This window comes from Carlito syrichta, unplaced genomic scaffold (assembly GCF_000164805.1).
Source record: "Carlito syrichta isolate Samal-C Ts95f unplaced genomic scaffold, Tarsius_syrichta-2.0.1 Scaffold135732, whole genome shotgun sequence".
Classification (NCBI taxonomy): Eukaryota; Metazoa; Chordata; class Mammalia; order Primates; family Tarsiidae; genus Carlito; species Carlito syrichta.
Window position 1 is genome coordinate 77,402 of NW_007079828.1, and position 27,244 is coordinate 104,645.

The 27,244-nt window shown below is 51.4% G+C and overlaps 1 protein-coding gene across 3 annotated transcripts; it reads right to left on the reverse strand.

The window, feature by feature from the left end:
* Positions 1-1,595: 1,595 nt before the first annotated feature.
* On the reverse strand, positions 1,596-27,244 carry SPARC (secreted protein acidic and cysteine rich). 3 transcript variants are annotated; one of them, XM_021708311.1, is made up of 10 exons: positions 26,957-27,244; positions 14,706-14,775; positions 13,688-13,747; positions 13,011-13,098; positions 11,321-11,442; positions 8,534-8,654; positions 6,704-6,837; positions 5,932-6,080; positions 3,429-3,577; positions 1,596-2,748 (listed from the first exon to the last, which is right to left on the reverse strand). In XM_021708311.1, the coding sequence occupies exons 1-10, from the start codon at positions 27,151-27,153 to the stop codon at positions 2,720-2,722; spliced, it is 1,119 nt and encodes a 372-aa protein (XP_021563986.1). In that variant the 5' UTR covers positions 27,154-27,244; the 3' UTR covers positions 1,596-2,719. The 3 variants fall into 3 exon arrangements, with proteins under 3 accessions (XP_021563986.1, XP_021563985.1, XP_021563984.1); XM_021708310.1 differs by having other exon boundaries at positions 3,431-3,577; positions 13,688-13,750; XM_021708309.1 differs by having other exon boundaries at positions 3,431-3,577; positions 13,688-13,753.

The window sequence follows — 27,244 nt, forward strand, 5'->3', positions numbered from 1 at the left end:
TCCTACTCCCCTCCCTCCCACTGTGTAGAAGAGAACACCGGAACACAGTTCTGGATTTATTTTTAGGAGCTTGTATTATTTTAGTAATCTTAAAATAATTTAAAACAAGAGAGGGAGGGACACAGTCTCTAGGCACCACCACGTGGCCCACTGTAATTGAACATATTTCTTGGGCCTGTTTTTCTACCTCTAAGTGGGGGAGGGAGGCTCAGAACTCCAGCCCGAAACATCCCAGTAGCCTGACAAACAGGCATGAGCTTTGACACATGCTCTGTGGCCTTATGATGACCCGGAACAGCACTGTTCATCAGAAGTTTCTGTGATGGTGAAAATGTTCTACATCTGCCTGTTCAATGCGGTGACCACTAGCCATGCATGACTCTCAAGCACTTGAGATGTTGCTAGTATGACTGAGAAACTGCATTTTAATTTTTTTTTTAAGATATGGTCAGGCCAGCCGCGGTGGCCCAAACCTGTAATGCCAGCACTCTGGGAGGCCGAGGCAAGAGGATTGCCTGAGCTCAGGGATTTGAGATCAGCCTGGGCAACTTAGTGAGACCTCGTCTCTACGACAAATAAAAACAAAAACCAAAAACCTGGCATAGCATCACGCGCCTGTGGTTCCAGCTACTTGGAAGGCTGAGCGGGAAGGATCCCCTGAACCCAGCAGGTTGAGGCTGCGGTGGCCGTGAGCACGCTACTGCACTCCAGCCTGGGCAACAGAGTGACTCTGACTCAAAAAAAAATAAAATAAAATAAAACAGTGCAGTGGCGTGATCATAGCTCACCGCAGCCTTAACCTCCTGGACTCAAGCAATCCTCCCACCTCAGCCTTCTGAGTAGCTGGAACTGCAGGTGTGAGCCACCACACCCAGCTAATTTATTTTAATTTTTGTAGAGGCGAGGTCTTTCTATATTGCCCATGCTGGTCTCGAACTTCTGGCTTGAAGCAATCCTCCTGTTTCAGCCTCCCAAAGCACTGGTATTACAGGCATGAGCCACCGTGCCCAGCCCTAAATTTTAATTAATTAAAAATTAAATCCAAATGGTCACACGTGGGTAGGGCTACCATATGGGACAGAGTAACAGTAAAATAATGCTGTGTCCTTCTGTGACATACACTCAAGGTCTCTCATACTCTGTCACATCTTGTCATTGGCATTGGTTGTGTGGTGATTTACTGTATCCCTCGCTAGACCATAAACTCCAAAAGAACAAATGCTTTGTCTGCTCTGCCATAAGTGTGTCCCCAGGGCTTGGCCTGGGACCAGGTATAAAGTAGATACATCATAAATATTGGACGGCTGAATGAACAAATGCATGATTAGCAAAAGGACATAATTGCTTGGTCTGATGCTGGCAATGGAGTACAATAATGAAAAGGATTAGATTCCAGGTCATTACATTAAAACGGCTATATTAGTGCTTATGGGAACCACGCATTCCCTGCATGTAAATAAGCCTGTGTGTATATAAAGGCATACTATTGTGTTTGTGAAGGTTTGCAGTTGTGTGTAGACATGTGTGCCCGTGTGTCTGCGTGTCCAGGGATTAAGGTGACTAACACTAAGACACATGCCAAATCACCCGAGAGGGCCATTTCTAAGTCATTACTTTTTATTTTGATAGATTTGTCAAACTCTTTCCATCATGGTGAGAGTTCGTGTGATTAATAAGAAGCAGCTTTTTCATGAAATGCTTGGAGGTGACGCGTTCTCAGCCTGTGAGATCCGACCATCCCATGGACTCGGAAGTTTCTCTTGATTCACAGAAGAAAAAGGGGGGAAGGAAGAAAAGCAAGAACATGCTAGAAACCTGATGACAGTCAACCAAATGGAGGGGGGAAACAACCGATTTGCCAACTCCGCTTTTTCTGTCTTACGACTTTCTGCATCTCACTCTGGATTTTGGCCTTTTTGGTGGAAACGCCTCCCAGGCCCTGAGAAGAGGCCTGAATTTCAAGACACCTGGGGAGGAAGAAGTCCCGTGTGGTGTCACTGCTCTACCTTCCAGAGGACTGACAGGCCACGTTCCTAAAAGTCTGATCACACAGCCTTCTGTGAAAAGAAGCTGCCACAAACAAGGAGAAGGAAGAAATGGCCAGAGCAGGGCTCATGCAAGAATTTCAGTCTTCTCCTAACACAGCCCCAGAATCCGTCTCTCAGTTTCAGCCTTGGGCACACCAGGCTTTGGCTGGTGGCTTCCGTAGGGGTCTGTCCCGCCCCTGACGCTCTGGTCCCAGAAACACCCTTGCCAACATCGTGTGTTACTCTTCTGTGCCCACCTCCAGGCCACCTGGGGAAGGACCCACGGGCCGCGATACCCTTAAATAAAATTAATGCAAAGTCTGACTGGGCGAGTGTTAGTTTCAAACAGAATAATAGAGAAAAGGTCTGAAGATGCCAAGTGTGTTAAAAGCAGTCTGAGCAGATCGGTTTCCGCCTGTATGCAGGGAAGAGAAGGCCAAATGCCGCGAAGACTAGAGAACAGTGGGACCGCAAACGGGTGAGCAAAAGGTCTTGAGAGTCAAGTTACAACTAAGAGTGTCATGTCTCGGGTTAGAATTTCCATTTTTAGCACCGTTAATGTATTCATTGAAATCTATGTTAGCACCTTGTCCCCAGGCAGAACAACAAACCATCCAAACATCTTAAACTTTGGGGGAAACGGGAAGGGGAGGGTCAAAGAGAATCTGGTACTGCGGGAGGAGGGTGCAGATTTAGATCACAAGATCCTTGTCGATGTCCTCTGCAAAGCAAGAAAAGAGAACAGGTTAAAAAGGAGGCAATGCGTTCACAATAAACAATACAAATACAAATATGGCTGGGCGCAGTGGCTCACGCCTGTCATCCCAGCACTTTGGGAGACCAAGGCAAGAGGATTGCCTGAGCCCAGGGGTTTGAGGCCAGCCTGGGCAACATGGCAAGACCTCATCTCTTTTCAAAAATTAAAAGAAATAATAATGTTTTAAAAATATTAAATGAGGCGGTGAAGATTCCCTTCCCAAGGAGGCAGTGCGTCTCCACCCATCCCCAGGGCCAGGGCCCCCATGACTGTCCAAGGTCACTCCGGAAATCCCAACACAGGAACCTTGGTCTCCCTGCCTCTGGCCTGTCCCTGCACACTGCCCAGTTGCGCTTCCTGTTTCCTCTCCATGTGCTGCCAATTCCAAAATAGTGTCTGGCACCGAGTGAGCACTAGTGCACGAATAGGGAGAGGGAGAGCTGGTCAGATGGTCAGAGAAAGGCTGGGAAGTCAGCCGGCACCCACCCAGACAGGAGGAGCAGACAGGGGTCACATAGACCCAGAGAGCAGAGACAGGCCGAAGACAGACACACAGACAGAGAGAGCAGGGGGTAGGGACGACAGCCCGGCACCCCGGGAGCTTTGCTCCTGCCACGTCCCTCACCCCTCCGTCAGACACTCACGCTCCTTGATGCCGAAGCAGCCGGCCCACTCGTCCAGGGCGATGTACTTGTCACGGTCCAGGTCACAGGTCTCAAAAAAGCGAGTGGTGCAGTGCTCCATGGGGATGAGGGGGGCACGCAGCGGGGCCAGTTCAGTGTGGGACAGGTACCTGCAGGGGAGGAGAGGGAGGGCCTGAGACTCCGGAGAGCCCCGTGCCCCAGCCTGGGGAGGCGGCAGGGATGAGCCCACCCCATGGCACAGAGGAAAGATCGTGAGAGCGGTTGAGAAGCTAGAACCCCAGGCTTACCCCTGGCCTTTGGGGCTTGGAGCACAGCCCTGCCCCACTCAGAGCCTCGGTTTCTCCCTCCAGGAAAGAGGAGGAGTTGGCCCTAATTTCTACAGGCCCTTCTACTCTGAGGTCCCATGGGCTCAGTAACAAAGGCGTGTTTAGTTGTTTCTTCATTGGCTGAGAACTGGGGGGCACAGAAACTTAAAATCAAGATATCCAGCACTTCTGCTGGGAGATCAAGATTCAGCATGAAACAGCTCTGTTTTCTATGGACACAGGTTTAGACAGCTGCAAATACCTAGAAAGGGGTCTACAAAGAGATACTCCCATCGGGTGACAGTGCTGACTTCTGAGAGGAACGTGGGGAGGACAGTGAGGGCCGAAGGGACCCCAGTTTTCTTCACCAAGCTCTAACTGTGGATCAGTGTCTGAGAGAAGTTTCTTGTTTTTGTTTTTTGAGTCTCACTCTGTCACCCAAGCTGGAGTACAGCAGCACAATCATGGCTCACCACAGCCTTGACCTGGGCTCAGACGATCCTCCCACCTCAGCCTCCAAAGTCGCTGGGACTACAGGGGAGTGCCACACACCCAGCTAATTTTTTTTTTTGTAGAGATGAGGCTCACTGTGTTACCCAGGCTGGTCTTGAACTCCTGGACTCAAGCAGTCCTCCCACCTCGGCCTCCCAAACTGCTGGGGTTATAGGCATGAGACACCATGCCCGGCTGCCTTTCTGATTTCACTCCCGCCGTCTTCCATCCCTCCTCTCCCTGTTGGCCTTGGACTCCAGGACTCCATATGTATGGCTTTTAAATTTGCTCCCCAGAGCCCCCGATTACTTGTGCCCAAAACACTCTTCCCTCAAGGATCTCCAGGGAACGGTGTGACTCCAACTGCGGTCTTAACCTCTGGATCTCCAGCCCCACCCACACTCGTGGAAGGAAGCACACAAGTGTTTGAACTGGTCGGTTCAGAACTCAGTTTTCCCAACAGCATGACTCACTCGCTTCAACATACTGGTGGGAAAACTGAGACCCGGAGAAGGGTGGGAGGCAGGCATGGTTGCCCACAACTTGGAGATGAGGGGAGGAGGAAGTGAACCCCTTGCCCAGCTAGAGCACACTCCCAGATGTGCAGACTTTGCAGCCCCTCTGGTAGTGGGATCCAACTGCATGGACAGCCTCCGGATGTTCCCCCTTGACCTTTCCCCTCCTGGCCACAGCGAGTGACCCCGTTGGATCCCAGCCGTGGCAAAAGCCTGGGAGAGAGGCAGCTGGGAGCCTCCCAGAGTCCAGGAGATCCCAGTCATGTGGATCACCAGCAGGGCAGGTGGGCCCCTGGTACAGAAGCTGGACAGAGAGAGAACTGAGCGCCCCAGAGAGAAGCATCTCTGAGTTTGGAGCAGGGCGGCCCCTCCTCTCCTCTCTGGGTGATGCTCTGCTTCGCTAATAAAAATGCAAAAAGGACCCCAGACTCCCACTGCTTCACTTGACTAGCCTTTAAAAAAACAAGAAAGGTTCCAGGAAGGTTCAGGTATGGCTTGCTCCAGGAGGGACTGAGCAGGGTTCTCACCGCATCACCACAAGAGAAGGTCAGAAGGTGGTGACAGGAAGAGAAGGTCAGAAGGTGGTGACGACGTGAAGTGTGAGTTGTGTCAACTCTGACCACTGCTCCGAACCCTGCCCAGGATAGTGCTAGGTACGTAATGAGCACTTAAGTGTCCACCCTGCAGGGCAGTGGCGTGGCACTGCATGGCTCATCTGGACACAGGGCAAGAGCCCTCAAACCGGGGGCTTGAAGTGTAAACAAGTTTGACTCTGAATTTCCTAGGAAACGTCCAGGGTCAGTTGAGCCCTGCTTAGGCTGGGCCTTAGGACAGACAGCTGCTCTGCTCCTGGACATTCCACAAAGGATGGTGAGCCCACAGCTGCACCCACCTCAGCCCCTGTCCCTTGGGACCTGGTACTCCCTCTAGCTCACGCTCCCTCCATCGGGTGCCCACACCCTAGAACAGGCAGGGGCCCGGAGGTGTTTCCAGTTCCCACCGACTTTTGCGTTTGTCACCAGAGTGTCCTGGTGCCCTTCGCTTCCTTTCTCTAAACGCTGGCTCCTTCCACCCAATGCCTGGGCCAGTGGTGGGAGCCCAGTGGGGAGTGCCAGCCAGCCTCACCCCTGACCCTGCCTGCTCTGGGGGCAGGCCAGGACAGAGCCCTGGGGTCCAGGGCCCGGGTCTCACCCATCACTGGGGTGCTGGTCCAGCTGGCCAAACTGCCAGTGCACGGGGAAGATGTACATGTTGTAGTTCTTCTCGAAGTCGCGGGCCAGCAGCTCCACGGGATGGTCTCCTGCCTCCAGGCGCTTCTCATTCTCATGGATCTTCTTCACCTGCAGGGGCAGAGACGGTGCATGACGGGGGACCCAAGGGAGACCATCGGGCTGGCCAGGGAGACCAGGGCAGGCAGGGACCAAATGAGACCAAAGCTCCCAGCGAGAGGCGGAGGCAGCATCCCGTTCACAGAAATGGAAGCCCCGGACAATCTCCATGGGTTCTCCATGGGCTACCCACATCAGAGTCACCTTGGGAGTGTGTCAGAATGCCGCTTCCTTGACCTTGCTTCACAGAGACTGTTTGAGCAGGCCTGAGGCAGGGCCAAGGAATCCGAATTTTATCAGTATCTTGGGGTGCTTGAGGCACCATTAAAGCTTCCACAGCCACAGGAGGAATGAGGAACAGGGCTGTTTCTTGTTTGACACAAGGCTGAACAAAGGGGGCAGGTCTCTCTTACAGGACTTCTCAGAGCCTTTGTTCTGATGGGAAGCCTTGCTACAAGCCTCCAGACCAGGAGGAGAAGCATGTGCCCCTGTGCCCAGGGATAAACACGTGCTCCAGGGCAGGACATCAACACGAGGTAAAGGACCCAGTTCTAGGCATGGGACAGGCTCTCCACCAGTACAGAGCCAGCCGAGCCAGGCAGACCCCCTGGGACAGGCTGGAAGAGGCCACTTACACGTAGCTTCTGCTTCTCAGTTAGAAGGTTGTTGTCCTCGTCCCTCTCGTACAGGGTGACCAGGACGTTCTTGAGCCAGTCCCGCATGCGCAGGGGGAATTCGGTCAGCTCGGAGTCCAGGCAGGGGGGGATGTCTAGGTTCCAAACACAGAAGTGGTTGGCACGGACCCTGACCTTCCCTGCTGGGGGCCGACGTGCTGCCTTGGACTGTGCTCCCCACCCAGGCCCTCCGTCCCCCACACCTCCACTGGCGACCTTGGCACAGTGGCCTCACCTCTCTGGGCTGGTGTCTTTACGAGACATTGAACAAAAAAGACCGTGTGTGGGGAAATCTCTGAAAATGGAGAGTGCACAGGAGGGCTATGATCCCCTGAGGAGATGGTTCACCCTGCAGTTCCTGTACCTTCCTGGGTGCTGGGCCCTGAGTGTGACCCTAGCAAGGCTGGGTCCATGCTGCTGGCATCAACCACGGTTGGTATTTGGAGTTGGGAAGCTGAGGAATCACGTCTATCCCCTGGTGCAGGGTGGCGGGGGTGGGGAGGGGGCAGAGGAATCAGGAGTACTTGACCGTCAGAACTTTCCTAGAGATCACGATCCCGCCTTGGTCTTTAGAACTTGGAATCCCAGAATATCTGACCTGAAGATTTCACCCACATCCACCCTTCTTATCCAGCCTCTTAGAGGTCAGCGTGGGGAGAAGGGACTTGCTCGAGGCCTTGTTATCAGAGTCCTGTCCCGCACCCAGGGCAGCGTGGTCGCCTGGGACTCAGGGGTCTGTCTTCCCTCATCTTTGGGTCGTAGAAAGTCCCTTCTGTGGGGGCTTCCTCTGCCATCAGCTGAGCAGCAGAAGAGAGTGTCTGTGGTAGAACCACTGGGGGTGAGCGAGTGACCAACAGGCCGCAGGGAAGGCAGGAGCCGCTTGGACCAACTCCTCGGGACACCCCTTAGTCCCACTGTCTCCCCCTAGTCCTCCTTCTCTGCCTTCCCACTTCACACCCGGGGCCCCACAATTGGGAGAGTGAGTGGACCACAAGAGAACCGTGTTTCCCGCGCCGCTTCTGCACCTCGCACCCCTGAGGCAGATGAGTGGCTCTCCTTCGTGCCATCCGGGGCCAGAATGCACCAGACTCACAATGTGGATGCTGCCTCAGAGGGAGCAGGCATGGTCTTGGGGCGCTGAACAAGGTGCCCAGGCCAGCTGGGTCTGGATCACGGGCTGGGGTCACTAACCAAAGGCCAGGCAACACCCTGGCATCCCTTCCCAAACACCGGACTCCCAGGTTCTGGAAGAGGGTGGTTATCGTCTGCCTTCAGAGGGCAGATAGGCACATAAGGGAGTAAAAGCGTTGAGGATATCACAGTAATGAGTAGCAGGGTCCCAAAGGAACCAACAGGCGTGCCCCTGTTCAAAGCATTTGCATTCCAGTACTTTGTCAACACTTGGTAGGCCCAGGTAAAGCATCATTTTTGCTTTATAGCATTGAAACAGGAAAGATTCGGGTCAGCCTTACAGAAGAACTTCTTCCTCGTTAGAGAAATGAGATGAAGTTGTCTTGGGTGTTAGTGAGGGCCTGCAGACATCCTCCCTGACCTGGAACTCCACGACTGCCCAGGTCTTCCCCAGGAGGCATCCCAAGCTCAGCATTGAGGGGACCCTACTCATAGACAATCACCTCGTTTTACAAATGGGAATCCTGAGGCTCAGAAGCGGGGAGAGATTTGCCCAAGATCACCCAGCAAGGGCGGGGGGCGGTGGCAGAGCCAACACTGGAACCTGTTCAGAGCTATCTCCCTGAGGTGGGAGTCTGGGAGGGCTCAGGAGAGACTCACATTTGCAAGGCCCAATGTAGTCCAGGTGGAGCTTGTGGCCCTTCTTGGTGCCCTCCAGGGTGCACTTTGTGGCAAAGAAGTGGCAGGAGGAGTCGAAGGTCTTGTTGTCATTACTGCACACCTGTTGGCCAAGCCCAGAGCGCCTTCTTCAATCCCAAAGCCCTTCACGGGTCCCACTATCCTTGCCCATTTCAGAGATGGGGACACTGAGGGCCAAGCAAGGAATATGGTCAGCCCCAGGCCATGCAGCGTTTATGGTGGAGTTGGAACAAGGAGCCCATCTTTGGGCACCCAGGACAATGCTCGGCCCGTGCTGAGAGCCATGGAGGGTCTCTGAGCAGAAATGTGACTGAGTCAGGGCTGAGCTACAGAAAAACAAACCTGGAAGAGATTTGAAGGATGAGTTCAAGATGGGGAGGAGGGAAAGACCAGAGAGTGCACAGAAGAGTTCCCATAGTGACCTGGGTTTGCTGTCCTCAGAAAGGCCTGCTTGTGCAGCTGGCCTTGGCCTGTGTCTGAGAACTTGGCTGATCAACAGTTCCCTGAAGGGTTGTAGATCTTTCCCTCGCTGATCATGGGGCTCGCTGGACTGCTTTTTTTTTTAGTTGGAGTCTCACTCTGTTACCCAGGCTGGAGTGCCGTGGCACACTCACGGCCACCGCAGCCTCAACCTGCTGGTCTCTGGAGATCCTTCCGCCTCAGCCTTCCAAGTAGCTGGAACTACAGACACGTGCCACCACGCCTGGCTCATTTTTTGATTTATTGTAGAGACAAGGTCTCACCAAGTTGCCCAGGCTGGTCTCAAACCCGTGGGCTCAGTCAATCCTCTCATCTCAATCTCCCAAAGTGCTGGGATTATAGGTGTGAGCCACTGCACCCGGCCTGGACTGCTTTACAAAACATCTGGTTATGCTGAGCACCTGGTTTCCTCTGGGAGTCTGGAATTCTGGTACATGCTAGGTAGAGGGTGCCTGTATGACCAGCCCCCAATTAAAACTTTGGGTGCTGAGTCTCTAATGAGCTTCCCTGGGCAGAAACATCACTAGCACGTGGCTGCATCCTGTGACTGGGGTAAGAGTATGCTCTGTGACCCCTCCTTGGGGGGAGGGCATAAGGAAGTCTCCGCAAGGATCCTTCCAGACTCTGCCTGTGTCTCTTTTTCCCTCACAATCCAGCTATGTATCCTGATCTCTACAAACCTCAGCTATGACTACAACTGTAAGCAGAGTCATTTGAGTCCGCCTAGTGAATCTCTGAACATGAGGAGGCCAAGCCGGGACGCTGAGGGCTGGACAAGGACAGAGGCAGTAAGCAGTGTGTTGGAAGAGAGGCTTGCCTTGGACACCCTGCAGGGGCTTGGTATGGCGTGTATGTCACTGCAGAGGGAGAAGTGATGGATATTGGTGAGTGGTGGGAAGTGGCAGCGGGGCTGGGGAGAGGAGGAGGAAGGGGTTAATTATGTTAAAATTTGGACACCAGAGGCTATGCTGTCTAGGAGAGAGACGGAGGGTGGAGAAATCAGATGGGAGGTTATAGAATAATGCTATTAATGTTGTTGGAATAAATGGTCCCAGATTTGCCATCATAAACCAGATGGCCATTAGCATGGTGGGTGGCGTGAGTGGGTACTCAAAAAGCATTTACTTGGCTGGCTGAATGGAAGGAAGGAAGGAAGAAAGGAAAGAAAGAAGGAAGGAATGAAGGAAGGAAGGGTGGGTAGATAGGTGGGTGGCAGACTGGCTGGATGGATAGATGGTTGGATGAGTCCTACTGGAGACAGAATGGACATATTTGAGAGATAATTCTAAGAATAAGTAGCATTTATTGGGTATTTACTGTGTACCAGGCATTAGCTGGCATATCACCACAACAGTCCTATGAGTTAAGGACTATTTTTTTTTTTTTTTGAGTTGGAGTCTCACTCTATCGCCCGGACTGGAGTGCAGTGACCGCTCCCGGCCACCGCAGCCTCGACCTGCTGGGTTCCGGCGATCCTTCTGCCTCAGCCTTCCAAGGACTATTTTTTTATTTCCTCTTTAGAGGTGAGAAAACTGAGACTTGGAAAGGGTCAGCAACTTAGCTAAGCTCTCACAAGTGATGGAGAGGAGATTTGAAGTTGACCTTCAGCCTGACCCGAGAACCCACATTTTTGCACCTGGTGCTGTTTTTTATTTTTGAGTTGGAGTCTCACTCTGTCGCCCAGGCTGGAGGGCAGTGGCACACTCCCGGCCACCGCAGCCTCGACCTGCTGGGCTCTGGCGATCCCTCTGCCTCAGCCTTCCAAATAGCTGGAACTACAGGCGTGCGCTACCACGCCTAGCTAGTTTTTTATTTATTGTAGAGACGAGGTCTCGCCAAGTTGCCCAGGCGGGTCTCGAACTTGTGGGCTCAGGCAATCCACTCGCCTTAGCCTCCCAAAGTGCTGGGATTATAGGCTGAGCCACTGAGCCCAGCCTGCACCCAGTGCTTTTTAAGCTGCTCCCAATTAGAGAAAGCCCGTATCTCAGGCCCAGCTCACGCTCCTGTCTCAGCTACATTCTCTTCTGAGCCTGGCTAAGGGCTTGGAACCTAATGTGCAGGGTACATTTTTTCTGGCTGCTGGAAAGATCTGGTGCCAGGCAATGTCATCTCTGAGTCCTCTTCACTTTCCTGCTGTGCCCACACCTAGCTAGGGGATGTCTGAGATTGGAGCTGCCCTGTAGAGCCACCAAGCCAACAGCTTCCTGGGCAGACACCCTGTGTTCTGAAGAGCCCATCCCACACCCGTGCCCCAGTCCTAGCCCTTACCTTCTCAAATTCGCCAATGGGGGCTGGGCAGCTGGTAGGGTCCTGGCACACACACATGGGGGTGTTGTTCTCATCCAGCTCGCAGACTTTGCCGTGTTTGCAGTGGTGGTTCTGGCAGGGGTCTGTGGGACACAAGGGCATGGAGTTAGCACCCCCAGGCTGGTACGTTCACCCCCTCCTAACCAGAGACATCTTGGGGCTGATAGTCCTTGGCTGTGGCCCCCACTCTGGGCTTTGGGGAGCCCTGATTCCTCCCTGTTCTTGCTCGGAGCCTAGCAATCAGTATTTAGGGGAGCAGTTGACTCAGTTTGGGGATTAGAAGTTCAGTCCAAGGTCAAGATCAGGTACTTTTTGGGGAGGTTGGAGGCTCAGTTGGGGACCCAGAAACACCGGATGCCCTACAGCTTCCCTGAGGATTGAAGCAGCCTTTGTGTTCACAGCTCTCAGTTGAACACAGTGAGGCATTTCTGGATTCTAGAATCGACTTTCTAGAATGACTGGGACATGGAGGCAGGAAGCTGTGAGGCCCGACAAAGCAGACTTAAGCAGCTGTAACGGAAAAGGAGAAGAACCCGAGACCCACGCTGAACAATAGAGCCCGGCAGTGTCTGGTAAACACCGGAGGAGGTGGGCATGGTGGCGGAAGGAACATGACTCAGTGGACATCCCTCGGCTACAACAAAAACCCTGTGCCCATGGACTAAACATGGAGATAGCAGACACTGGAGCCTCCAGAGATGGGGAGGGCAGAAAAGAGGGTTGAAAAATTATCTACTGGGTACAGTGCTCAGTAGTTGGTGACATGTACCAGGAGCCCAGTCCCCACTGTGACGCAATATACCCATGTAACAAACAAGCATAATATGTACCCTGACCCCAAAACAAAAACAATATCTTAAAAACCCGCTGTGCTTACACCATTAGTTAGCCCCTCAGAATGAGAGCTTACCATAGCCTTAACTTGTGGAGCTTTAGTTGGGGTATTTTGATCATCCCCGAATGAATGCCTACCTGGCCAGACCCTGAGGGGCCAGGTGCCCTCGCACTTGTCTCATGAGCCTCTTGACAGCCCAGGATGACCACCACCTTCATTATCGCACGTGATAGCAGGCGATAATGAACCCCAGATCCCTTGCCTGGTCTGCTTCCAAGACCTTTGCTCTTCACCCCGTGGGCACAAATGCCTCAGCACGGGGGGCTCGAGCCGAGGGCTCTGGGTCATTCTCCTCCAGGGGTACTGGCCTATGGGTACACTTTGTGATTATGTCAGGTCCATTTCCTCGTGGCTGCATGTCCTTGGGCTGGGGGAAAGTCAGATGAGCTCATGGGCATGCGAGCCCCTATCTCTACTCTCAGATATCCCATGTGACCAGAGACCTCAGTGGGCCAGGGAAACCCAACTTTGGACTTAGGGCAAAGATCCTTGAAAGAAGGTCACTTCCAGCTGAGACACTTCCCTTCGGCTAGTCACAGTGAGGAGGGCCTGGCCACAAGCTGGTCTTGCCTAGATCCCAGGGGACGGAGTGCCAGAGTCTTCTGGTGTTTAAGTCAAAGCCGTGTTTCCCCCATAGCTCACTGAGGACCCACCCTGCATTTCCCTGGGAAGGAGGCTCATGGCGGCTGTCCCCACACCACAGGCCCGGGAAGCCCAAGGCAGGCCAGATGCGCAAGTCACAGGAGAGAGACCTACTTTCAGCCACCACTTCCTCTTCGGCATCCTCGCCACCTTCATCAAATTCTCCTACTTCCACCTGGACAGGGTTGGCTCCCACAGGTACCTAGATGGGGGAAGAGTCAGGTGGTCCCTACTCCCATCCCAGACCTAGAGGGCAGGGGTGAAGATGAGAGGGGATGTGCCTGGAGTGTCAGTACCCACAAGAGGACTGTGAAAGACAAGCTAGCGGGCTGGGTCCAGGTCACAGAGCACAGACGTAAGGTAGAGAACCCAGATTTAGTCCGTAGACCCACAGTACATCGTGGTGCTTCAGAATCCTCCTGAGAAAACTCAGAGGCCTGCAGGAGTGTTAGGGCAAGAGAGGGTGACAAGACACCCCTTTAGTCAGCCACACCTTTCATCTGTCTGTGCATGGGGAGACTATGGGTGGTCATGGAAGAAAAATTGTCCCATCGCTTAAAAAACCCAAAAATGTCAAAATCCTGGCCCCTAAATATAGGGTTCCACTGTAAGTTTGGGAGGCATTCGGGGGTGTGTCAGGGCTTGGGGACACATGGGACTTGCATCCATGCTGTGTGTGGACATGGGGACCAGTGCTCCCCTCCAGAATCAAGACCCACAGCACCTGTCTGTATTCCCCAGGGAATAGATGTGGGTAGACAGGGCTAGGGCTGGGGTCACCGCCCACATACCTCGGCCACCTCAGCCACGGTTTCCTCCACCACCTCTGTTTCATCGGGCAGGGCTTCCTGCTGCTGCTGGGAAGAGAAAGCAGGGTTCAGAGGGGTCAGGACCAAGGTCAGCTTCCCCTAAAGTGCCTCTGTCCTGGAACACAGGCTGGAGGAGCTTGGAAAATAGCTCACTGGAGATCCCCAAGGCCAGGCCTCAGGGATAGCCTGGGTGGGGGGCAGGACAGAGGAGAAACCGGATGTGTGAGCCCTATCGAGCACTGAAGCCTCTCCCTGCCTTTTTTTTAAATGTAGAGATGGAGTCTCACTATGTTGCCCAGGCTAGTCTCAAACTCCTGGCTTCAAGCAATCCTCCCACCTTGGCCTTCTAAAATGCTGGGGTTACAAGTATGAGTCATGCAACTGGCCCAACTCCCTGTTTATATATTTTAGATCTAAAGTGTCTGTCTGAGATTTAGCTGGGAAAAGAATTCCTGCTGCTTTGATTTCCTATAAAGTCTGAAAATCATTGACCCAGACTGACCCTGAAAATCATTGACTCTCCCATTTTACAGATGAGAAAACTGACACCCAGAGGGGATGGCATGAATTTTAACAGATGCCATTATCTTTCCCCAGTGTGATAATATATTATTATTATTATTATTATTATTATTAGGCAACTCTTTCTTGTCATTTCAGTTTGGAGTAGGAAAAGGCAAGATAACATAACTTTGAAGTTCCTGCCTAGGGTTGCTTCTAAAATCAATGCCAACCTTGCCAAATCTCTTGCCCAAATCTACCAGATAATCAGGGTTGCCAGGGTCTGACATGGAACCCTCTCTTTTCTCTGGAACCTCCACATCCCAGTTTTTCTCCTGAGCTTAGTTAGTTTAAGAAAAACAACTTCAAAAAAAAGATAAGACAATGGACTTGAGTTGGGAAGTCCCTGTCGCCTCTGAGCCTCCAGGGCTGGCAGATTCAAACTCCTGGAGCTGGGGGTAGGAGTCTGAGCAAGAAGATATGATGGTTAGATACTTACAGGGGCTGCCAGAGCCCTCCCGGCCAGGCAAAGGAGGAAGAAGATCCAGGCCCTCATGGTGCTGGGAACCCTGTGGGGAAAAGAGATAAGATTTCAGGGAAGGGGAAGCTTCCTCATGGGGACCGCCTTCTGAATTCCTGAGATATGCAAGACAACCTAGATGGTAACGTTCAATGATAGCGAAAGACATGAGAGGAGGCTCGTTTCATTGAATATTATTTTTCTTTTTTGTAGGAGTCTCACTCCTTCTCCCAGGTTGGAGTACAATGGCTCATTCACGGCCACCCCAATGTCGACCTGCTGGGCTCCGGCAGTGCTTCCGCCTCAGCCTTCCAAGTAACCAGAACTACAGGCGTGCGCTAACATGCCCAGCTGATTTTTTTGATATATTGTAGAGACGAGGTCTCACCAAGTTGCCCAGGCTTGAATGCAGTGGGCTCACTGGGCTCAGGGAATCCTCTCACCTCGGCCTCCCAAAGTGCTGGGCTTACAGGCTTGAGCCACCAGGCTTGGCTAGAGTCTCACTCTTTGTCGCCCAGGCTCGAATGCAGTGGCACACTCACGGCTGCTGGGCTCATGCGACCCTTCCATCTCAGCCTTCCAAGTAGATGCAACTATAGACGCATGCCACCACACATGGTTAGTTTTTGTGATTTATTGTAGAGACAAGGTCTCACCAAGTTGCCCAGGCTGGTCTAGAACCCCCGGACTCAGGCAATCCTCTCACCTTGGCCTCCCAAAGTGCTGGGATTACAGACTGAGCCACTGCGGCCCCAGCCTGAATATTCTTTTAACCCCAATGATGTGAGGAGAAAGTCTCAGTTTGGTGCTAAGATGTCTTTAACACGAACACTCATCTATCTCCCCCTTTAACCCTGAAAGTAGCCCTCCTGCTCAAAGCTACCACAGGAAACTCTATCCAGCTGGAATTGAATAAAACTGTGGTGTATGTGTGTGTGCTTGTGTGTGTGTGTGTTTATTTTTAGTTTCCTTCCATTTATGACAAAGGTACACAGAGTTTTCCATTTATGGTAATAACATAAAGTCTCCTTTCTCAACACTTATTGAAAAAAAGTTTTAAGTGATTTGACTGAGGTTGAGGGCTGGTTAGTCAAGACTGGGAAATGCCAAACTAGAACGTCTTCAAGGGTCCGTCAATCCCTGATGTTCTAAGATTATTATTTTTTTTCCCCTACACCCAAAGCTCTCCTCCTTTCTCCCCGCCCCCTCCTCTTCCTCCTCCTCCTCACTGCAGAGGGAGTAGGAAGGAATGAGAGAAGTTAATCAGCAGCAACCTCTTGCCAGATTGAGACAATGAGATCCACATTTTCAAACAAAGAACAATAGCGTGGCCCATGGAAAGTTGGGGGGGAGGCACATTTTCCTCCATTCTACCCAGAAGGGGCAGCACGCCTCTAAGTCTTCTAGAGAAACAATCTAACCACTTCCATAGATTGCAGGGGGGAGCTGAGATCTAGAAAATTCCCCTGCCCTGGTCACTGCTAGGACTTTGCTCTCTAAACGCCAATACTCTCACGACTGTGAGGATTCTGGGAGCAGAATCTCCTCTGATGATTCCATACCAACATGACTAGGGATGTTTCCTTTCTTGGGCCAACAAACTGAATTTCCATTTCGTAATGGCTTTAGAAAGTTTTTCCTTGTACTAATCTGTATCTGCCACCTGCAAACCTTCTGGTCTGTCCACTCAGTCCCTCCTGTTGCACACGGAACAAACCTTCCGGTCAGGGGCAACAGTGGCCCTGTCTTCCCTCTTTTTTTCTCCAAACTTTCCCTTTCAGGCTCCTCATCCCTAGTTCCTTCCAAGACTTCTCAACTGACCAAGCACAATGGTGGGAGGTAACCTAGCATCATGGAGAAAAACACTCAGCTTGAAACAAAGGGTCAGGGGTTCTTCCTCTACCACAATAGTATCTGGATGTATCAGTTCAGTTCTTGGCCTCTCTAGACCTTGGTTGTCCCATCAGTCAACTGAAAGGGCGAAACTAGGGTGAACTTTGAAGTGATAGGCTACGACCTTAAAATGCTCTTTTTTTTTGAGTCAGAGTCTTACTCTGTCACTCAGGCTGAAGTACAGTGACATGCTCATGGCCCCTGCAGCCTCAATCTGCTGGGCTCAGGTGATCCTTCTGCCTCAGTCTTCCAAGAAGCTGGAACCACAGGCACGCACCACCACGTCTGGCTAATTTCTTTTTTAATTGTAGAGATGAGGTCTCACCAAGTTGTCCCCATTGCCCAACTGGTCTCAAAACCCTGGACTCAGGCAATCCTCTTGCCTCTGCCTCCCAAAGTGCTGGAATTACAGTCATGAGCCATTGCACCCTATATTTATTATTTTTTTTCTGAGACAAGCTTTCCCTCTGTCACTCAGGTTGGAGTGCAATGGTGTGATCACAGCTCACCGCAGCTTCGATCTCCTGGGCTCAAGCGATCCTCTCACTCACCTCAGCCTCCTCAGTAGCTGGGAACAGAAATGCTTGTCACCACGCCCAGCTAAGTTTTTAATTTATTTTTTTATTTGTAGAGATTGGTTCTCACTGTGTTGGCCAGGCTGGTCTTAAACCTTGGCACCAAGCAATCCTTCTGCCTCAGCCTCCCAAAGTGCTGGGATTACAGGCATGAGCCACTGTGCTCAACCTCGAAAATGCTCTTAAAATATCCCAGGCACATACTGGTCTTGGCATACCTCTTCTTGGGAATCACCTATCTTCACTTGGATTATAATATTTGGATAGCAGGAACAGGCAGAGGAAGAGCCAATGTCATAATGGTCTTTTCATAGGCTAAAACAAGATACAAGGCTAGGCTTGGTGGCTCAGCCTGTAATCCCAGCACTTTGGGAGGCCGAGGTGAGTGGATTGCCTGAGCCTGTGGGTTTGAGACCAGCCTGGGCAACTTGGCAAGACCTCATCTCTACCATAAACCAAAAACAAATTAGCTGGGCGTGGTAGCACGAGCCTGTAGTTTCGGCTACTTGAAAGGCTGAGGCAGAAGGATCGCCGGAGCCCAGCAGGTCGAAGCTGGGGTGACCATGAGCTTGCCATTGCACTCCAACCTGGGTGATGGAGTGAGACTTCAACTAAAATAAATAAATAAATAAATAAAAGCCTCACCCCCTATTTTATGGCATGTGCATGAAATAAAATGAACCGGAACTTAAAGGAATTAACCTGGGGGCCTGGCACTGTTTCACAAAGACGCCAACTCCCAGTGGAGTCGAGTCTTTCCTTTCCAGGCAGTTTCTGGATTGTTCCTTCCCCTTACACAGTTGTTCACTTGTTCCCCAAGGCTTAAGTGGAAAAATCTCCCTGTTGCTTCCCTATGTGGAAGACACAAGAGAAACAACTCCAGAAGGTGACTTGGGACAAAAGGAGCAGGAGCAAAACATCAATACAGGACTTGTCTGAGGTTGTTTGAATTTGGAGGATCAAAGTGAGACTAGAAGCTAGAACAAAAAAAGTCACACTGCCTAGGCTATATTGACACAAAAGTCATGTCATAGAGAAACAGCCCAGCAAGAACTGGAAAGGTAAGAAGGCTTGGGGGTTTTGTTTGTTTGTTTAATTTTTAATTTTAAATAAGCCTCAGGTTTGAAAACCAGGAGAATAGACATTTCTGTTGTTTTAGCAAAGGACTATGGCCCCCTGTGACTGGGGAAAGGTTCTGCTGGTCGGCTCTTCCATCAGTCCTGCCTTACCATACCCCTGCACTCTTCTCCCAGTTGGACACTCACCCCTCTGCCACCCCTTTCCCGCTGTTGCAGCCAGGAGAGAAAAATAACTCTAAGTCATGCAGGGCTTCATAGTTTCTGACAACACCGGGAGGTGGGCAGAAGGCATGGAAAGGGGCTCAGTCCCACTTTCCTGATGAGGATTTTGAGGTTGAGGGAGGGAAGCACTTGCTTGCCCAGAGTCATACGACAGTCAGGCCCAAGACAGATTGGCAAGCTTCCCTTCTCGTGAAGTTGGGTGAGGCTAGCAGTTACTATGCTCAGAGACTGGGGTAGAGGCTGAGAGAAATGCAGAGAGCCTGTTAAGGACATGGCATGGAATCTTGGAATCCTCCTCTGAGATTCTGGAAGAAAACTGTAAAAACAAATATACTTGGAAAAGTTACTTTCCAAATTCTGGTTCCTGTCCAGTGCCCAGTGCTGCATCAGCAGTTCCAGAACTATTTCCCCAGGTGAAGGCATGGGAGGGAAGGGAAGTATCTGGACGATTCTTGATTCACAATTCATGCTCCTTGGACACCCTTGAGATACCTCTCTGAGGGTCTCGAAGACGCCACTGGCCAAAGTGGCCCGGGTCCACCCTGCTAAGCTAATAGGGTACAACAGTCGTCCCAGCAAGGTCAGAACACAAGGTCGAACCTCAGCATTCACAGCTGTGATCCTCTGCCAATCAAACCTAGGTGCCGCACACCCTGTGAAAACAGAATCACCCTTCATCTAAATGACCAGCTTTAAAGGAAAATCCCCTCCTTTGTATCTCTTTAATCTATGATGATGCGCACATTTATCCTTTCCAGAGTGTTTTCATAATCCAGTATCCCAGTGGGAACTCAAGGCACATCTTTCTGCCCAGAGTACAGACGAGAAGACTGAGGTCTAGATAGAGGGAAAAAATCCTATAGCCAATAGCAGTGTGTGGGTGGCAGGGCCAGGGTGAGGCATGCCCCTGCCTCAGCACATTATTTCCTTGGCACCACCCCCTCCCAGGTAGTCACCTGAATGGGGCCCAGCTGGGCCGTGAATGGGACCAAGGTGCTGGGAGGGAAAACGTCCTGGGCCAGGGGAAGAACAGAAGGTGTGTTTCCCTTGGCTTGGCGGCCATCAGAGGCAGACGCCCCTCACCCCCACCCTGCCGCTGCTGCCTCCTGTTCCGTACATAGAGTCCCTTCCTTTGCCTTTATTTGCTCTGGAGACTGCTGAAAGCCCGTCCCTGGCTGCCAGCAGGACCCGAAGCTGAGGTCACCTCTCTCTCTTTGGAAGGACTCTGGGGATGGAAAAGTACAGCCGGCCCCCCCAGTTTGTCTCCCTCAAAACATAAAGGGCCTCCTTCGGGCTCTCCCTGGATGTGGAAAAGTCACTGCATGTTAGATCTGGGGGAAATCCCAGAATCCCAGACTATGGGTCTCCGAATCATAGACTCAGAACGTGAAACAGGGAATCTGAGCTATAATCATTAAATCCAATTTGAGTGGAAAGGATTTAAAAGCAATGCAACCCAACAGAATGTTCTGTGATGATGAATGTCTTCTCTCTCTCTCTACTGCCCAATATGACAGCTACTAGTCACAGGTGATTGTTGAACACTTCATTATTGCCAGTGCACATGAAGAACTGAATGTTCATCGATTTCATTTTCACTAATTTAAATCTAAACAGCCACATGTGGCTGGTGGCTACCATAGCAGACAGTGATTATCAACCTCTTTTTTTTTTTTTCCTGAGTCAGAGTCTCACTCTGTCTCCCAGGCCCTGCCTCACTGCAGCCTCGACCTGGGCTCAGGAGATCCTTCCGCCTTAGCCTTCCAAGTAGTCGGAATTATAGGCATGTGCCACTGTGCCTGGCTAATTTTTTGATTTATTGTAAGGACAAGGCCTCAACAAGATGCCCAGGCTGGTCTTGAACCCTAGGCTCAGGCAATCTTCTCACCTTCGCCTCCCAAAGTGCTGGGATTACAGGTGTGAGCCAAATGCCCAGCAGCTGGCCATCAACATTTATAGAGGCAGAATGGCATAAAGGTAAACTCGTGGGCTCTGGAGCCAGCCTGTCTGGTTCAAATCCTGGCTCTGCCACTTAGCAATTATGTGACCTTCAGAAACCAACTTTATCTCTCTGGACCTCAACTTGTTCCTCATCTGTAAAATGGAAATAACAACATGTCTTGAGAGGTGCGTGGGTGATTGACACAAGAGGATACCAGTGGAGAGGAGAGAAATGCTGACATTGGGAAGAGCGTCTGGAAATCCGGGGAGCCCAGAGTCTCCACCCACCCCTGTAAGAATGCGGCCCAAGAATCTCAGTGCTTTGTCTACAAGCCCAGGGAGAAAGGGGTGCTGGGGTGAAACAAAGGATCTCTTGCCCCTGTTGGCCCAAGGATGCCAGCGCAGCCTCCAGAGGATGCAGTGACAAAGCCCAGGCCCCGGGCTGGCCCCTTTGTTGTGCAGGTGACACAAGCCAAGCATCTCACTCCCACGACTGGGCTTGGAAACAAGGGCTCCAAAAACACCCGCTGCTGGTAAACAAGCCCACAGAGAGGAAAACAAGTCTAGAGGCGAATAAAGGAAGCCATGAGCCAGGTCAGGAAAAGGGAGGATGGAGAGGTCAGCAGGCCAGAGAGGCGACCGTGTGTGGCCACACTGGCACTGGGGTTTACACCCGGGAGTAGACACAGCGGTTCGGAGGCGGCCTGGTGACGTCGGAGTCAGGAACCCTGAGCGCGAGTTCACGTGGCTCCCACAAACCCAGAGAAGTCTCTGCTTTCCAGATGACACCTACCCCAGCTCGACGGTGTAAGATCAGTGACCAAAACCATGCAAGCCAGAGAACCTGTCTTTCAAGGAAGTCGTCTGCAGAAGTCCAATATTTCAACAGATGAACACTTTTAGCACTTGTTGAAATATGAGTGACTATCATCTATTCAATAAATGAGTTTGAAATTAAAAAGCAAAAGCAGTCGAATGCATTGGCTCATACCTCCAATCCCAGCATTCTGGGAGGCAGAGGCGAGAGGATTGCCTGAGTCCAGGGGTTCAAGACGAGCCTGGGCAACTTAGCAAGACCTCCTCTCTATAATAAATAAAAAACATTAGCTGGGCATGATGGTACACACCTGTAGTTCCTGCTACTTGGAAGGTCAAGGCTGTGGTGGCCATGAGCATGCTGCTGCACACCAGCTTGGGCAACAGAGTGAGATTCTGACCCTCCCCAAAAAAATTTTTTTAAAAAGCAGGTGACAATGGAGTGGGGATGGGGGCTGGGGGTCCTACACACATGGATCTCCCCCAAGATGCCTTGGAAGATTCTCTTAGGACCACAGTGTAAAACCCCTGGACAGGGTGGTCCCTAAGACTTCTTGCAGCTCTGTAGAAACAGTCTTACTCTGTCACCCAGGCTGGATTAGCTCACTGCAGACTCAAACTTCTGGGCTCAAGCAGTCCTTCCACCTCAACCTCCTGATTAGCTGGGACTATAGGCGCACACCACAACACCCAGCTAATATTTTTATTTTTTTGTAGAGGTAGGGTCTTGCTATATTGCCCGGGTTGGTCTCGAACTCTTGGCCTCAAGCAATCCTCCCACCTTGACCTTCTAAAGCGCTGGGATTACTAGCGTGAGTCACCACGGCTGGCCAGTTCTGACTTTCTGAATTAACTCCGCAGAGGCTTTTAAGAGTATTACTTGCCCCTTTACTCTCTGTTTCTACTTCTAATATTTCTTGCTTGGGGGGAAGAAGCTAAGGGAAAGCACTAAAGGTGCTGTGGATGCTAAAACCTAGGATTGGAGAGGTTCTGGATCAACTCAGAGGTGGCTCCAGAGCTTGAGGCTGGAGTCAGCCTGACCAGCATTCCATGAAGGCATCTGAGATGCCACGTTTCACTGTGGTTAGCAGAGGCTGGGAGGAGCTTCAGGCTTCCTCTTTGGCTCCCTCTAGGGGACCACTGCTGCACTGGGGTGACCACAAAAGAAGGGATGAGAAATAACATCAAAGTGTCCAGACTATCACATCTGGAAAGGCTTAAAAGATCCCAAACATAGCAAATACGTGGCATATATGCCTCCACCTGCCCCTCCTTTGCATGTGGCAGACATTACTAATCAATCAATGTCCTTTCCCCCCATAGCCTAGAGAGGTATCAGAATCCTGAACGTAATACTGGCAGCCACTACCAATGGACTAGTGTTTTCAAGTCACGTGAAGCCTCCTGGTCATGTCTCTTATTTGAGAGATAGAGAAATCGAGGCATAGAGAGAGAAGGTAACTCAATGTCATATAGCAAGCTGGTGTCTGAGCCAAATGTCCAGATGTTCAGAAACATCCAGATGTTCACCTTGCTTTTTAAAAAAAATCGGATCCATCAGAAATTCTAATGCCATGCCAATACAAGGTAACCCAGAGGAACCCCCAGTTGAGAAGGGTTAATATCAAGTTTCTGAAAGAACCCTGCTCTGAAGAGGATTGGCATCTGTTCATATTTTCCCTACAGACATCAAGCTCTCTGGCTGGATGGGTGACAGTAGAGTTGATTTTTCCTCCTGACTAAGGGGGAGGCTGTTTTTCTAAATAATTCTGCCAGATCACTACTTGCTGGTCCTGGTTCTGCACAGGCTGGCATCCCTGGGTTCAGGATTGGAGTCGGGAGGGAGGGAAGCATGGATTCTGTGTTGTAGAAAAAAGACAGCTTCCTCCTTCATCTTCAGGGCTGGCTGAAAAGGGTCAAACTTTCCTTCTCTCCTCTTAAGTCCATGTCAGGAGGGAGCAGCAGGAGGCACATGAAGCTGACCACTGGCCACTTGCGCTGGTCCCTGGGGTCTAATGACAAGGCCACGTGGGCTGAGATCGGCATGATCAGCCAGCAAGGGGGAGGGAAAACACGTTGCTTACTTCTTATCCACAGGGCTTGTGGCCTATGAAGGAAGGTGCTTGAGAAGGATTTCAGACCTACCAGGTGAAGGAAGAAAGGCAAGGGGAACATTGGAACAGCTCCAAATATTTGGAAGTCTGCTTCAGATACCAGCTCACCATGTGCCCTCCAGGGCACTGATTTCTCTTTCTGAGCCTCAATTTCTCTCTCTCTAACACACAGGGGCGGCCGGATGGTATCTGTGGGTTACAAGTCTTCTGGTCACGTTTGATTGTGCACATCATGTGTGGTTGCAGGTGATAGTGTGTTTGCACACCTGGTGGAATGTCTGTTCGAGTTCCATACATCCTGACTCAGCATCTGTCAGTTTCCACCGGTAACAGGTGAGGGTCTGACTTCTCATATTTATCAAGCTGTATTCCTGGAACCTGTCTGTGTCTAAGTCAAAGCCTTATCTGGGGAGAGGTGTGTGAGTGACGGCTTCCTGTGTCTGTGCCTGTCGTGAGGCACTTATTTTGAGCTGTGCCCGTGTGTGCCTGTTGATGAAATCAGTGTTTCTTCTCTGCTTTCCTGTGGGTTTGTCTCTGTCCCTGTGTAACTCTGCATACTCATTTACCCACCTAAGGAGCCTCAAAAGCCAAGTATCCCACTGTTTACTTCACATCCTCCGCCCTTTCCTTTCCCCCACATCCTTTCTTATTTATAGCTTGTTTTCAGCGAGGAAAATGCTCTTGGGAACAGCAAGCCCCAACCATGCTGTCGGTTGACAAGTCTACAGTGGATAAAGATTTTAGCATGATCTTTAGGCAACCCAGGGTCCTCCAGCCCCTGCACGCTTGTGTTCTTTTCAACTAGGGGGAGAAAAGGGGTGTTAAAAATGCAGACCAGCTATTCCTTGGAATAAAAGCCATATCTGGAATTTAGGTTTACAGCACTTCAGAGTTAGAAGGATGCCTGGGAGACCATCTAGCTTAGATCCGCCATTCCACAGATTGGGAAACTGAGGTCCAGAGAGGGGAGGTGTCTTTCCCAACGTCATACATAGTTAGAACCCACTTTGGGGCCAGGCATGGTGGTGCACACCTATAGTCCCAGCTGGCAGGGAGGCTGAGGCAGGAGGATCATTTGAGCTCAGGAGGTCAAGGCTGCAGTGAACTATGACTGCACCACTGCACTCCAGCCTGGGTGACAGAGTGAGACCCTGTCTCAAAACCAAAACCAAAACAAAACAAAAAACCAAAAAACCCACTTTTGCTAGAACCCTTGTCCAGTGCTCTTCCTACATGGAGAGCATAACCTTCTTGGGCAACACACGAGAGAGTCCCCAAATCAAAATGCCAGCACTTTTACTAAAGGGAAATTCTATACAAACTCTAAGCTGATGGGGCTGCCAGGGGAAAAAAAGCTGAGAGTGACTTCCCAAGTGTTTTGGATGAGGTAAATCATCAGTCCTGGAACCCTTCGTCTTAGGTGAGAGAGCCAGAGGTTGCCAACTGCTTCCCTGTGTCTGGTCCCAGTTCCTCCACACGCTATCCCCAAGAGGTAGGTGCTATTCCTGCTTGTTAACAGAGGAGGGAACTGGGGCCCAGAAAAGAGATTCGATCAAAGTCAAAAGATACCTTCCGGGCACAGCTGGGACTGAAACCCAGGTCTTCAGACACCCTGAGAAGCAGGGAGTGAGTGTCTCAGCCCAGGGTTCCCAGGGTCCTGGGAGACAGCAAGGGCAGGACCTAGAGTTTGCCTTGTCTTTGGGGGTGGGGTGGGGACACTCAGACTGAGCCTGATGTTCTCTCAAGGTTCCCAGCGTCCCCTCCCTGCCAGCAGGCAGAGACCTTGAAAAAAAGGTTACCGTGGCAACTCACATTCCTCGGAGTGTGAGTCATGGAGAAGAGGCTTCTGGTGGGTGGGACTTGGAGAAAGTTTCAAAAGTTGATTCCTTCTCCAGGCAACCCCCTTCCACCCCTCCTCCCCATCTCTGCACCAGGCTTTGTCGATGTGGCAGCTGATAGCTGCGAGTTAACTCTCTCTCTTCCCAGCCACTCCCATTTCATCAGCGTGCAAACACTCAATTGTTCCTAGTTTCCAGCCCCACTTCATGCCCTCTGCATCCACTTGAGAATGTCTTAAGGCTGAAAGTGTGAACACCCATTCTCTCTCTCTCTCTTTCTCCCCCCTCCCTCTCTTCCCCTCTCTCTCCCTGTCTCTATCTCTCTTATACACACACACACACACACACACACACACACACATACACACACCATACAATTCTAAGGGGCTTTGTAGACATCTTAAGACTCCTTTCAAAGGCCAGTCCATAAATTCCACTTATCTTCCTTTGAAAGTTTCAGAGGATGCCAGGCACCCCAAGACAATCAAGAACCCAAGACTATCCAGTCCAGCCCTCTTTCTTTACAGACGGGGAAGCCAAGTCCAGGAGAAACACTTACCGAAGATCACACGTAAAATGTGTAGTGATCCTGCCACTTCAGCCCTCGTGACACCACTGGCACTGGGCTCCCCATAGAATTTTAACCCCAGAGAATTACTGGTAAAGACATTTTCTCTAATGCAAAAGTGTGGTCATTTCCTGAAGAAAATGCATGCCTCTCTGTTTCCTTTGGGCAGACTGGGATTCCTGCAAGACTGCTTCGTGCCACTGCCTACCTTTCTCTTGGTGTCCTTTGGGACGTTCAGGAAGTTCACCCAACAACCAGTTAGTGGAGTCAGTGAAAGGCAAGAGGGTGTCTGAGGAAGACCTAACACCCTGACAGGCTGCCCGCTGGTCCTGTGTGGGGTGTGGAAAGGGTCCCTGGAGTCCTCTGTGTACCTTTCCGCATCCCTGTGAATACACACCCCCACACCCCCCCTCTCGCTTGGTTGGATGACACCCGACACCTGGGTTCTTGGGATGGAGATTACCTAGGGCTTCTGCTGGGCGTGCCTGTGTTTACCGTCCCAGGGAACCCAGGAAAGGAACAATGCCTAACCAAGGCAGAGGATGTGATAATGCCATTTCAGGCTGAATGGCGCCGGAGTTTAAGTGTGGGGGTAGGGGGCGTTTAGGAGTGGGGAGAATCAGAGGGAGACAGGGATCTTCCTGGAGGTGCGGGTTAATGGGGAAGTCTCCCCCTTTGCCTTTCAGAGATCGATGTATCATTGGGGCAAAGTCCCTTTTGAAAAATACAGTGCCTGAGCAAGGACCGAGTCTAGGAGTTTCTTCTCCTGAAATGCAGAGCGGGGAGCGGAACGAACGCCGGCTGACAGCCAGGTCCCTGTGGCAGCTGTGATGGGATCAGATTCCTGGGACAGGAGGAGACTGCCACATTTGCAAAGGGAGCAAAAAGGACAGGCAGGCAGCCTCTGAAACCAGAGAGACAGACGCAGAGACACACAGAGAGAAGAAATATTCCCCAAAAGACATGATGAAATTACATTGTGCAAGCCTAAAAGGGAGACCAAGTCATGCGGTATGTCCACCTTCCGAAAAGCAACAGGCAGACGTGCCCGGGCGCCCTTAAGGGGAGCCAGGATGGAGCCACAGGAGATGCGTGTCCCCTCCCCTGCACAACAGAGGAGTGAACCGGGGTGTCGGAGTTGATGCCACTATAGCAGGGAAGGGTCGGGCGGGGGTCGTGCATACCTGGGTGGCAGGCAGGCGGCAGGCAGCGCGCTCCGGGCAGTCTGAAGGTCTGCAGGAATGTGGAGGGGTTTAGAGACAGCAACAGGAAACCACTCCGAGCTCTGGGCTGGGTCTCGCTCCCCTCCACCCCACAGTCCCTCCTCCTCCTCTGTCTCCTCCTTCCCCCAGCCTCCCCCTTCTCCTACAGCCAAAGCCATCTCTGTCTTTCATTTCTTTCCTCCTCCTTTTGCGGTGGGCTGTTCTGACCAGACACCCCAACCCTGCTCGCCTCATCTGTTCTGGGGCTGC

Bases quoted from the DNA above. Each gene is read 5' to 3' on its own strand.
- SPARC (XM_021708309.1), bottom strand. From the start codon at position 27,153: ATGGCTTTGGCTGTAGGAGAAGGGGGAGGCTGGGGGAAGGAGGAGACA. The intron at 8,655-11,320 runs GTAAGGGCTAGG...CTTGGCCAACAG, and splicing joins CCATTGGCGAATTTGAGAAG to GTGTGCAGTAATGACAACAA. The intron at 2,749-3,430 runs GCGTGAGTGTCT...CTTGCTTTGCAG, and splicing joins GGCTGCTTCGGCATCAAGGA to AGGACATCGACAAGGATCTT.